Here is a 12618-nt window from a genome sequence, read left to right as displayed (position 1 = left end):
ATATGTTAATACTACAATATTAAAAATATTTATCTAACTTTTTAATATTCACACTACATAAATCTCTTCACATATTAATCTGAAGCCCTGTTCCAGGCAGTATTCTATATACAATGAAAAAATAAAACCATATTAAAGTCTGAAAGATAAGGGGAGAGAGGTTGGGGCTGGATATGTTTCAAAAGGTTGTAACTGAAGACATTTCTGAGGTGTTATCAAAAGGACAGAAGCAATCTGAATGAGAAAAATGTACCAAACAACTCCTTTCTGAGTAAATTTTATTTCAAAATATTCTCATGCACAAAGATGCACGGGCTTATCTGGGTGCATTAAATGAAACAGACCCCTTACCTTGGACAACTAAGAGGCCAGTTACCAAGTCTGACCTCTTTTGGCCCACTGAGAATAACAGATCCTCTAAGGATGAATTCAAGCGTGCACCAAAAAGACTGGCCACTGGATCTTTTTTGCATGCTGAATAATGGATTTACGCACAAAGCCTATGAGACGTCTCCAAGTTCAGTATTCTGTGGCTATGCTAAGATAAGCCACCATTCTCTACTCAGGAGATGCTTCATAAAAACAGTGGTTGAACAGTTTGAAAGATAAAATACACAGTCACAGATTAAGGCTCACATAATGTTAGAACTACCACATTAAACCATATACCATATATAACCATTAACACTGTGAAGAACATCAGATTCTGTGGAACCTCTGGGAAATAATGATCTACATGGTTAATAAAATGTGTAGTTTTAATCTGCAGAGACTGAAAGATTAGTTTTTGCCGAGGGCTGGGGAGAGAGGATATGGGAAAGGACTGCTTAATGAATAAAGAGTTTACTTCTTACGAAAATGTTTTCTAGCAAGACAGGTTGCACAACAACGTGTAAAATTAAAAGCCCTAATTTTACACTTTAAAATGGTTGATTTTATATGTGAATTTCACCTCATTTTTTAATTTTTTTTTATTTTTTTTTTTAAAGATTTTATTTATTTATTTGTCATAGAGAGAGAAGCGAGAGTGAGCACAGGCAGACAGAGTGGCAGGCAGAGGCAGAGGGAGAAGCAGGCTCGCTGCCAAGCAAGGAGCCCGATGTGGGACTCGATCCCAGGACGCTGGGATCATGACCTGAGCGGAAGGCAGCTGCTTAACCAACTGAGCCACCCAGGCGTCCCATCACCTCATTTTTTAAAAAGATTTTTTATTTACTTATTTGACAGAGAGATCACAAGTACGAAGAGAGGCAGGCAGAGAGTGAGAGGGAAACAGGCTCCCCGCTGAGCAGGAAGCCCGTTGCAGGGCTCGATCCCAGGACCCTGAGATCATGGCCTGAGCCGAAGGCAGAGGCTTTAACCCACTGAGCCACCCAGGCACCCCATCACCTCATTTTTAAAAAGTGAGATTTTTAAACTCTCACACACCCATCTCAGTAAATAAATATTTACACTTTTGTTCTTCTCTACTACTACTACTACGACTAATACTAAAAAGTGATTTTTTGCTAATGAAAGATGTGGGGGAAGGGAAGGGCTCCTTAAGAACTACACAGTAATAAGATTCCAATTCTACAAAATCCCTCTTATTATTAGAAAGTGACTGATAAGAAGAGATCTGTTAATAAAAGTGGTTCCAGGCAGGCTGACTCCAACCTAGACAAGTCAGAGAATAAAAGGAGAAGCTCCTCATAGTTAGGCCCAGAAAACAGTCATATATCAAAATTGCCCAGAGGAAGCTGGCTCCTAAGTTACTGTATTTCATCTCCAAAATCAGAAACGCACTCAAGGAAAGAGATCTGCATAAATTTCAGTGCACTGGTAACTAATAGTTATTTCAATCTTTTCATTCGATGGCTCCAAAATTAAGTTACTGTAGACAGAAGTTTTGTTAAACTTTCAGGCAAGTCTTTTAAGAGTTATGGCCAATCATTATGGAATTTATTACCCAAACATGTGGGAACTAACTGTACTTTACTCCTAAGACACAGTTTGAAGGATGAATACATTCAAAGATCCAAGATACTCTTGTCAAAATAAAGAAAAAAATCAAGAAGAAAAACTGCTTACCCTGTTGCTAAGGACCTTCTGAACAGGCTCAGAGTCATCAAACACAACAAAACCAAAATTGGGTAATTTCCCGCCACTGTTAATGCGTAGCTCCACCACATTCCCATAACCTGCAAGAGAAACACAGATTCTCAAATAACTGATTAGAACACAATTCCAAATTCCAAAATAAGAAGTGCCATTAAGTATAATACACACTGGACTTCAAAGACTTAATAAAGTCTTTTATTATATATATTATATTATAATCTCTCATTTTCACATGTTGAAATGTTTTAGATACATTGGGTTAAATAAAATATTTAAATTCTCCAGTTTCTTTCTACTTTTTAAAATACAACCACTAGGGCACCTGGGTGGCTCAGTTGGTTAAGCGACTGCCTTCAGCTCATGATCCTAGAGTTTTCGGGACTGAGTCCCCCATAGGGCTCCCAGCTCCATGGAGAGTCTGCTTCTCCCTCTGACCTTCTCCCCTCTCAAGCTCTCTCTCACTCTCTCAAATAAGTTTTTTTTAAAAATCTTAAAAAAAAATAAAAAAGTAAAATATGTCCACTAAAAAACTTAGTATTATGTATGTGTCTTATGTACTTCTATCGGACAACATTGCATTAGATGAATCAAGTGTTTAAAACTCAACCTACTTAGGGCATCTGGGTGGCTCTATCAGTTAAGCGTCTGCCTTCAGCTGGGGTCATGATCCCCAGGGTCCTGGGATGGAGTCCCAGGTTGGGCTCCCTGTTCTGCTTCTCCCTTTGCCCCTCCCCCGACTTGTTCTCGGTCTCTTGTTCTCTATTAACAAAATCTTAAAAAAAAGAAAAATGTGTAAATCAAAAATAAATAAATAAAACTCAACCTACTTTGAAAAAAATCTTTAAGCTCCGATTTGTCCACTTCATGTGGCAGATTGCCAATGAAAAGTTGGTGACTATCAGGGTGTCTCACAATTCTTCGGGGCTCAACATCACCTTGCTCACCAGCTTCACGGACTTAACAAAAACAGCAATGAAAGACAGAGAAAGACATTTTTCAGCGACTATTTCATTCAATAATCTTTTTCTCCACCCCTAAACCCAGGTAATTCCATTAACTCCAAAATTTTTTAAAGTAGAAAATATCAACCACCCCTAAGAAACAAGCTCTCACCTCGTATTGCCCCCACCTAGAGAAGTCACCCTTCTGAGCGCTTACTTGGTCTAGGTCCCCTCTGGGGAGGAATATTTATTCGTTGTTCTCGCACTCTCTGATCCCTCTGAGGTCTCTGCGGTGGAATCTGAGATTCAGGCTTAGACTCCGGACGAGGCTGAAAAATGTAGAAGTCAACTTCTGTGTAAAAACAAAGCAAGCTGACCTTTTTTCTTATAAAGTTTCTTAGCTGACAATAAGGTTTAAAAGAGAAAATGACAGGGGCGCCTGGGTAGCTGTCAGCTGAGCATCCGACTCTGGGTTTCCATTCAGGTCATGATCCCAGGGTCCCAGGATGCAGCCCAATGCGGTGCTCCGAACTCAGTGCAGAGTGGGCTTGCCTGTCCCTTCCCTCGTGCACAAATGTACACTCATGCTTTCTCTCTCAAATAAATAAATCTAAAGGAAAAAATGACAATTCTCTCACAAAGTTACTAAAAAACCACCTCTTCTCTACTCTGTGTACCAGTTCCAACTTTCTCTAAACCTACAATGAAACCTGATGACATGAAATACAGGCAAATGTGCCTAATATACAAGCTTAGAAACTCACCTGTGAAGCTGGTACTTTAACAACATGAGGTGGTATCCCAGTAACTGGAACAGCTCCACTGGGTGGAAGGTTCTTACTGGTCACAGATGCCCAAGAAAATGTCTAAAGGAACAAAAACAGTAGTTGATTACCCATATCAAAAGAATATAAAAGCTGTTAGTTCTTCATTTCTTATATATAGTAATCACATTTTCACAGGTAGAATAGAGTAAGGATCTCAAGATTCCTTTTCTCCTCCTACTTACAAAATTTAGTACTAAAATTCCCTAGGACTAGTCATCAAGTACAGCAAAAAATGAAAGGTTTAGCATCTTAAGAAGCTCCTTTTAGGGCGCCTGGATGGCTCAGTCGGTTAAGCGTCTGCCTTTGGCTTGGGTCGTGATCCCAGGGTCCTGGGATTGAGCCCCACATCCAGCTCCCTGCTCAGTGGGAAGCCTACTTCTCCCTCTCCCACTCCCCCTGCGTGTGTTCCCTCTCTCGCTGTGTCTGTGTCAAATAAATAAAATCTTAAAAAAAAAAAAAAAAGCTCTTTTAACTCAATTTCAGGTTTGTGAATCAAAGAAAATTCTTCCCTCCAAAACCAGTTCTTCCTCCCATGATTCCCCCAACTGATGGTACAAGCATCAATTCAATGACATCAACTTTCGAATTACCTTAACACCTTTTCAATCCATATCAAATTTACCAAATCTTCCTATTTACCTTGTATCTTCACTGCCACAACCTTAACCCGAGGTTATCAGTATTTCTCACCAGGACTACAACAGCACCTTCCCATTCCAGCCTACTTTTCTACCTGCAAGTTGAAGTCATTTCACATTTCTCTTCCCTACTCCCCTAATCACTGCCAGAGAGAGACCAAGAATACTATGTTTTACCAATAGTTCCCATACCTAGAATAATGCCTATCACAGAAGCACTTGAATTAACTGATAAATGGCATAAGAACCCTGATCCCACATATAAAGCATTAAAACATATTCCTTCATAGAGCATCAAATGTAAAGGTTCTGTGCTTCCAGTTATCATCACCCTGAGGAGACTCAGGACTAACTGCAAAGTTTCTAATTTTTGAAATCAAGTATTCTAATTAGAAGAATAGCTACATTTCACAGTTTGTTTCTACTTCTACTGTAAAGTTATCCTCAATTAGATTTCAGGAAAAAAGCAGGAATAAGTCTATTGTGCCATGGTATTTTTCAAAAAGATACACTATCACTTACTGGTTTTAAGAAACAAGTTACGGTTTGAAACAAAATATTTAAAAAATAAGAGGTTAAGGATATGGTGATAAAAGAGCATCTGAGATTTCTGCTCTAATATAAAGTATTCAAGTTGCCTTGGGAGGGGAGGAAAGTTACTTACATAAAATGATATGCAACTTACTTCTTATCTGAGGTGTGGCTCAATATGTAAGAAATTTCCCTGAACCATAAAATGTGCCTACAAAAGCCAATGTAACAATAATAAAGGTAAAGAAAGATCTTTAAAAATAAACCAGAAAGAGAGTAAGAATAAAGACACACTGCATACCCTCAAGTCTTCCTGTACTGTCTGAGTTATGTCTGTAGGTGCTGGGGAAGAACTCTTCTGTGCATCCTCAGGAGCAGTTTCTTCCAGTACTGGCTCAGACTTTTCCTCCTGGATTTCAGACACAGGTTCCTGTTCTTGTTCTGGTTCAGGATCTGGCTCTGGTTCAGCAACAGGTTCCTCTAAATGTTCTTCTAAGTCATTGCTTTCATAGGAAAATTTGAGAAATATCATTCTGCCTCTACTGATTTAGCAAGAAATTCCCAAGTATTTATTAACTATAGAGACCTGAACCAAAAAATAGCTCCCTCTCTCCAAAAAAAATCTAGGAATTCCATATCTGAATATTAAAACAAGACAACTTTTTAGTAGAGCACTCAATGACCAAATCTTAACTGTAATCAGTTTGCTAAATTCTGATAAGCAAATACATCAACATAAATCGAAATGAACCAAATTATGATTTCTGTTACAACACAAAAACTCTCACAATTTACCTACTACACATAACAAAAGATTAATAGGCTGTAGGAAAGGGGAAAAGAGTTTTCCAATGGGTATAGTTGTAGTTTTTCGAGATGAAAAGTTCTAGAGATCTGTTGCACAATTATATGCATATAAACATTATTACACAATTCACTTAAAAATGGTTAAGAAGGTAAATTTTATATTATGCAATTTTTACCATCAAAAAAGCCTCTCATTATAAAGAAATTTTAGTTACGATTCAGAATACTAGCTCTTAAATCACAAGCAATGTTAATGTTGCAGTTTTCCCCCCTGAAATTCTAATTTGGCATGTTTGTGGTGGGACAATAGATTATTTTCAACCAGCAACCCAGGTGAGTAATGTGGTTATAGTTCATCACCACACCTTGAGAAATACATAAAAATATCCTTTAATCATGAAATACTAACACCAACAGTTTCACATCACATGGAATCTAGTAGATACTCATTTCTATTCCTATCAAACAAATTTCTGTTCTGGATACAGAGGAAAAAACACAGCTTAAGACAGTCACACATTTAGTGTCTGAGTTAATTAATGAAACTAACTGCTATTTAATTCATGTCTGAATTTTTATCAATTTATGCCTGATCTTTAAGTCCTTGAACAAATTTATGCCCCCCAAAGCACTTAATGCAATGCCTTCATGTATTAAATACTTGATAAGAAATCCCAAAACCTATTTTTCACTTACTGCCAAGCAAGTTATAGCATTTTTCTCAGCTCAGATAATCAAAAGCAAAACCTTTTTTCTAAGAAATTACTGTTCTATTCTGACATAATTCTGAGAGAATATGACTCCCCTCTAACAAAGGGGAAGACAAGACAACCAACTTCTCATGCAGCTCCTGACAGATGAACAAAGTTTTTCTTACCTGACAGTCTGATCATAGAAAGTTCCAGAATCATCGGGTACCACCTCAGGTGTCTGCTGTCTTTCTTCAGGTTCCTCTACCTCTTCCTCAGATTCTATGTAAGAAAACAAAATTCAAGTAATTAATGCTTATTTCATTCTCAAATAGAGATGACCCTTGCACAAGAGGGTCTGAGCTGTGCGGGTCCACTTACATGCAGATTTTTCTGGACAAATATATACACTACAATACTATAAATGTATTTTCTCTTTCTTATAAAGGTTTTTTAATTTTACTTATTTTACAGAGAGAGACAGAGACAGCTAGAGAGTGTACACAAGCAGGGGGAGTAGAAAAGAGAGAAGCAGACTCCCTGCTGAGCAGGGAGCCCGACTCAGGGCTAGATCCAGGAACCTGGTATCATGACCTGAGCCAAAGACAGACGCTTAATGACTGAGGCACCCAGGCACTCCCCCTTATAAAGATTTTAACAGTACTTCCTTTTCTTTACCTTAAGAATACAGTATATAATACATATACAAAATATGTGTTTATTGACTATTTCTTATCAGTAAAGTTTCCAGTCAACAATGGGCTATTAGCAGTTTAATTTTTGTAGAGTGAAAAGTTACACTGGGATTTTCAATTGTGGGGGGGTGGGGGCGTGGAGTGCTCCTAACCCCCATGTTGTTCAAAAGTCAGCTTTGTATTTACTTTCACAATGCTCATCATTATCAAAAAAGTAATGAGGTGGGTGGAAGAATGGGTTAAATATGTGTTGGGGATTAAGAGGTGTATATGTAATGAGCAATAGGATTATATGGAAGTATGGAATCACTTATCTTACATACGAAACTAAAATAAAAAGAAGTAATGAAATAAATAAAAAAAAGCAAATGCTGCAATTTGGTGGTATCATGGCAAAGGCTCTAAGGACAGAATTAAGGCTATTACAGTGTTTGGGTTACGAACATGGGAGTCTGAGGTCATACTGCCCATAATCCAATGCAGGCTCCACCACCTAACTAGCTATACAGTATCAAGCAAATTACTTCTCGGCATCTCAGTGCCCTAATCCATTAAATGAGAACAGTACTTAAAGTACTTACTTATAAGCCTATTGTATTACACAATAAATATAAAGCACTTAGACTCTTTTCAGCCATATAGAAAACACTAATATACTGACAATTATTAGTGTTTAGAGACAATTCGTCATGGCTTTCTCATGTATCTGCACATCTTACAACTAGGGCAATGTAACCCTTTGTTACGAACTATCTTTTAAGAACATTTATACAGCAAACAGCCTCAGAAAAATAATGTCTCCCTCCAGAGCACAGGGCAGGTATGTGTACTGCCCATTATAAAGATTTTGATTCCTTAAACTTAAGGTTCCACTCCTATAATGAACCCCACCCCAATGCAGGTATCATCTGGACTTCACGGTGTCCTGTGGAAATTGTGGCAAAAATGCTTAACACTGTTGCAGTGAGTAATTACCTATTACTAAGGAGTTTTAGGTCTTCCATGAAAAAAGCTAACCTATTAGTTCCACATAGGTTCAAAAACTCAGACCCTTCCTCCATCTTGACAATTAGAAGTTATTAATGAGGGCGCCTGGGTGGCTCAGTGGGTTAAGCCGCTGCCTTCGGCTCAGGTCATGATCTCAGGGTCCTGGGATTGAGTCCCGCATCGGGCTCTCTGCTCAGCAGGGAGCCTGCTTCCCTTCCTCTCTCTCTCTGCCTGCCTCTCTGCCTACTTGTGATCTCTCTCTCTCTGTCAAATTAAAAAAAAAAAAAAATCTTTAAAAAAAGAAGTTATTAATGAAGAATATAGAGTGTAATAAAAACATTCAAGAAACCCATACTCTCTTCAAGTCAAACTCATGCCATCAAAAAAAAAAATAATTATTATTTAGACAATTAACTTACCCTCCTGAGGCTCAGTTACAAAGCCACCAAAGACCTCATCTTGGTATCTGAAGATATCATTGTGAACGTAGAATTTATTTGCAACAGAGCCCTGCAATGCCAACAAAAACTTTTCATTTATTCAGCAGACTTTCAAAAAGCCAAACCACTCTACACCAGTGATTCTCAGCTACGGAAAATATGCACCAACAGAAGACATTCTCGACAGTGTTTGGAGATATTTTAGTTTTCACATGGGGAGTGCGACTGAAGCTTGAGAAGAGAGCAAGGGTGCTGCTAAACATCGCACAATGCACAGAACAGCCAGCCACAAGGAAATTATTCGCCCAAAATGTTAATAACACCATGAAAAACCCTGCTCTACATTATAGCCATTAAAAACCACAGTCAAATATATTGCTTCCTTAAAATACCACCAGACGAATATCCAAACATTAGTAAAACTCTAAGTATATAAGATGCCACACACCTCAAATCATTTTTTGAACAATAAATACATACTACCAACCGCAGCAGGTATTTAAAATTCCCTTAATCTGTATCCAACAATATTGATATTAGCACTCAATGATGGTATAGCTGAAAGGTTTGCCCACGCTAGGCAGAAGACACATCAGAGTATAAATCCAACTATGTTATAACTAGTTACTCAGTGTCTAACACGGTCTCATTTGTTCAAAAAAAAAAAAAGATACCATCTTACAGCTTTGAGTATTAGTATTTGCTTTGAGACAGTTCATGTAACAATGCATCATACTAAGATAATGTTAGATTCTTCCTCTTTAACAGGAGAAGGAACTTTAACTGGAAATAATTGGTAATCATATCCCACATGATTCTTTGTATAGTTAGAAGTCCATCAAGTTTCACTCTACAGGTAATCTAAGCCATCCTCTAAAATTCATGACTAAAAACCTGTAATTTTTCAAAAAGATAGTAAGTATATTCTAACAGTAAAAAGACTGGAGCTTTAGATTCATCATTCCAGAGAGAAAATTATCTTAAGGATAATGCTAGAGAAAACATCTAATCACTACTGAGCCACTTCCACATGCTTATGGAGATAGGTACCCTGACTCTATTCAGTCTGCACCAGTCAGAAAGACAGTACAAATGTAAGTACTCAAATAAACGTGTGGCCCTTTCGTGACAAGCATGGTTAACTAAAAAGAACCAGGACTCCTTGAAGAAATAGCAGATGCCAAACAGGAGCTGGGGCTGGAGCAGGGAGAGTCCAAGATGAGACTGAAACATCTTGTTTCACAAAAGTTATGAAGTGGTCCCTTTGCCAAAACAAATAACAGAAGCCAGCTTGAAGGAGCTCAGACTTAATAGACCTGGGGTATTTTAGACATTAACTAGTGGTTCACAGACATTAATTAGTGGTTTAAATCCATGAAATAAACAAAGACTCCACAAATAACAGCAGACAGAAGACAGAGTACTGTAAAATGCCAACTAATTAATACCAAATGATAGAAATAGATAATCACCATTTATTACCATCAGAGTAGCAGCTGACTCCAGCAACAATGATGCTAAAACTAGCAAAGTCTGATGAAGAACAAGATAGTCTCAAAGACAGCAACCACAATTTACTAGTAAGAAAAATAAAAATGCTACCTTCACAGTGGCAAAACGTGGTGACCATCACCTTAACTTAGTCATTAATTATTAACATCACTGATAGGACTAAATGACATCCAGTGCCTTCCTAATGTGAGGCACTAAAAGACTAATGTGTGTATAACCTAAATCTAATCATAAAGAAATAGACAATTCAAAGTGAGGTAGTCTACAAAGTACTTTGCGCTCTTTAAAAATGTCAATGCCATAAAAAACAGAAAATTAAAGAATTATTGCACGTTAAAGGAGACTGAAGAGACATGACAGCCATATTATGTGTAATTTTGGATTGAATCTTGGACCAGGAAAAAAAAAAATACATTGGATATTCCTGGAACAAACACCAAAATTTAAATATGGGCTACAGAATCCTAATTGTATTAACATCAGTACTTCCTAAATTGGTAACTGTACTGTGGTTATGAAAGAGTATACCTTACACTTAGGAAATGCTCACTGAATTATCTAAGGATGACTAGGCTCGATGCCTCCAACCTATTTTCAAATGATTTTGAATTAAAATGACAGGTAAACAGAAAAAGAATTACAAACATATAGGCAAGTGCTGGCAGTGGTTCTAGGTAAGGAGTATGAATTATTATACTATTACTATAACTTTTCTCTAAGTTTGAAATTCAAAATGAATAGTTTCTTAAAAGATATGCACAAACTTTCATTGTCTCTTTTTTCATACCTCAGGAGCAAGGACAAAAGTCTGCATGAATCTCCTCAAAGCCTGGTTGTTATTAGAGAGCAACCCCATCACCTGGACCACTACACCATCATTCAGAGTGGCATGAGCATCAACATGGCGAATCTTAGTGTGGCAATTGGTAAAGTTTTGTGACATCACTTTCCTATGGATCTCCTAAGGAATCAAAGCAAGAGTTAATGACTTAGGTAACATTTACACAAATTTCCAACAAAGAACTTCCTGATACAACACAAGTAGAGTTAATTTGCATACTTAAATTACAAACTACACAGCCCATACTCTAAATTTGCCTTAGAACAGTTCATTCCCAGTGACCACCTTGAACTTTTTAAAACTGTTAAACTGAATTGACATACCTAAAAAATGTTTAAATGAATGATCCTCATGCTAAAATAAAATACCTAAACAAAAAACCTTCACACTACTGGATTCAAAATGAACAAATATGACACTCTAAGCTTTCCAATGGCTATATTTACCAAATCATTACGAATACCAAAATTTCTAAAAAAGAAATTTGGAAATTTGATCTTTAAGTATCAGTAAATCTACCAAATACTTATCTGCCTCAATTGTATGGGTTATTTTCTAGTTGCGTTAACAAGCTGCAGAAAGCCTGGGATGCTTACCTTCTGTCCATAGACAGCATCTGCTGGCTTTCCATTTGAATCCAATCCCCCATGGACATAAGAAGAGTTCTTTCCATAAAACCTGAAAAACAGAGAGACAATTTTCTCGTCAGTTTCAAGTAGCCAAAACTAGATACTTATTTTTTGTTTGGTACCCACTTGCCTCAATGGCAGACTCCTAAAAGCAAGATGTGTTTTCTTTTTCATCTCTGTATAGAATCATAGATCTACCCCCTTCCTTCATGTCACTCAAGATTTGCTGAACAGAAACAGATTTGGTCAATGAGGCAGAACACTTATTTTACAAGATGTAAGCTCCAGATTTCAGAGTAGGATGACTGTACTGGCAAAGATCTTTTAGTTCATATCAGGAAGGCTACTTACTTAGAATGAAACAGAAGTTTCTGTTTTCACTCTAGAAGCCAACAGGCAGTTTGGATACAGGTAAGGCCATCTATACCCTCTCATAGGCTTGGAGAGTCCAATCCTTCTATAGATCTGAGAATGTACGTGAGGGGTTTCCATGAAAAACCAGTTACTAGACAGCTGCGTGGCTCAGTCATTTAAGTGCAACTCTTGATCTCGGCTGAGACCTTGATCTCAGGGTTCTGAGAGTTCAAGCCCCACGTTGGGCTCCATGATGGGCACAGAGCCTACTTAATGTGAAATAAAATAAAAACCCAGTAACTCATGCAGTTGAGGTTTAAAAGTAATTTAACAATTCTGCTGATGCATTAAGAACTTCAAACTTTAAGTTCCCATAGCTTTAATTCATCTATATCCTCAACTGTTTTGTTTTCATTTTAATACTGGATCAGGAAAACCTGACACAGACATAACCAAAAGTGCCACAATGCAGAGATAACTGCTATTAGAATTTCTATAGCTACACTACAGGTATACAACTTTTCACAAATGAACCCATACATGTCATTCGACATCCTGATTCTGCCTGCCCTCCCAAAAAGAAAACAGATTTGGGCCCAGTTACCCCAAGTATACCCTGCAAATTTT

The 12618-nt window shown here is 37.5% G+C and overlaps 1 protein-coding gene across 2 annotated transcripts in view; it reads right to left on the bottom strand.

Moving 5' to 3' along the window:
- The window catches only part of G3BP1 (G3BP stress granule assembly factor 1), a 38488-nt gene that overhangs the window by 8651 nt on the left and 17219 nt on the right, over nt 1-12618 (bottom strand). For both annotated transcript variants that reach the window (XM_047728985.1, XM_047728984.1), the window contains 9 exons: nt 11605-11686; nt 10955-11128; nt 8635-8725; nt 6722-6815; nt 5339-5540; nt 3806-3907; nt 3259-3370; nt 2928-3056; nt 2071-2180 (listed from right to left, as the gene is read on the bottom strand). In XM_047728985.1, the coding sequence (XP_047584941.1) occupies nt 2071-2180; nt 2928-3056; nt 3259-3370; nt 3806-3907; nt 5339-5540; nt 6722-6815; nt 8635-8725; nt 10955-11128; nt 11605-11686 (1096 nt within the window). The remainder of the gene's footprint in view (nt 1-2070; nt 2181-2927; nt 3057-3258; nt 3371-3805; nt 3908-5338; nt 5541-6721; nt 6816-8634; nt 8726-10954; nt 11129-11604; nt 11687-12618) is intronic.

Source organism: Lutra lutra, chromosome 5 (genome assembly GCF_902655055.1).
Source record: "Lutra lutra chromosome 5, mLutLut1.2, whole genome shotgun sequence".
Lineage (NCBI taxonomy): Eukaryota > Metazoa > Chordata > Mammalia > Carnivora > Mustelidae > Lutra > Lutra lutra.
This window is presented reverse-complemented; position numbering and strand designations above follow the sequence as displayed.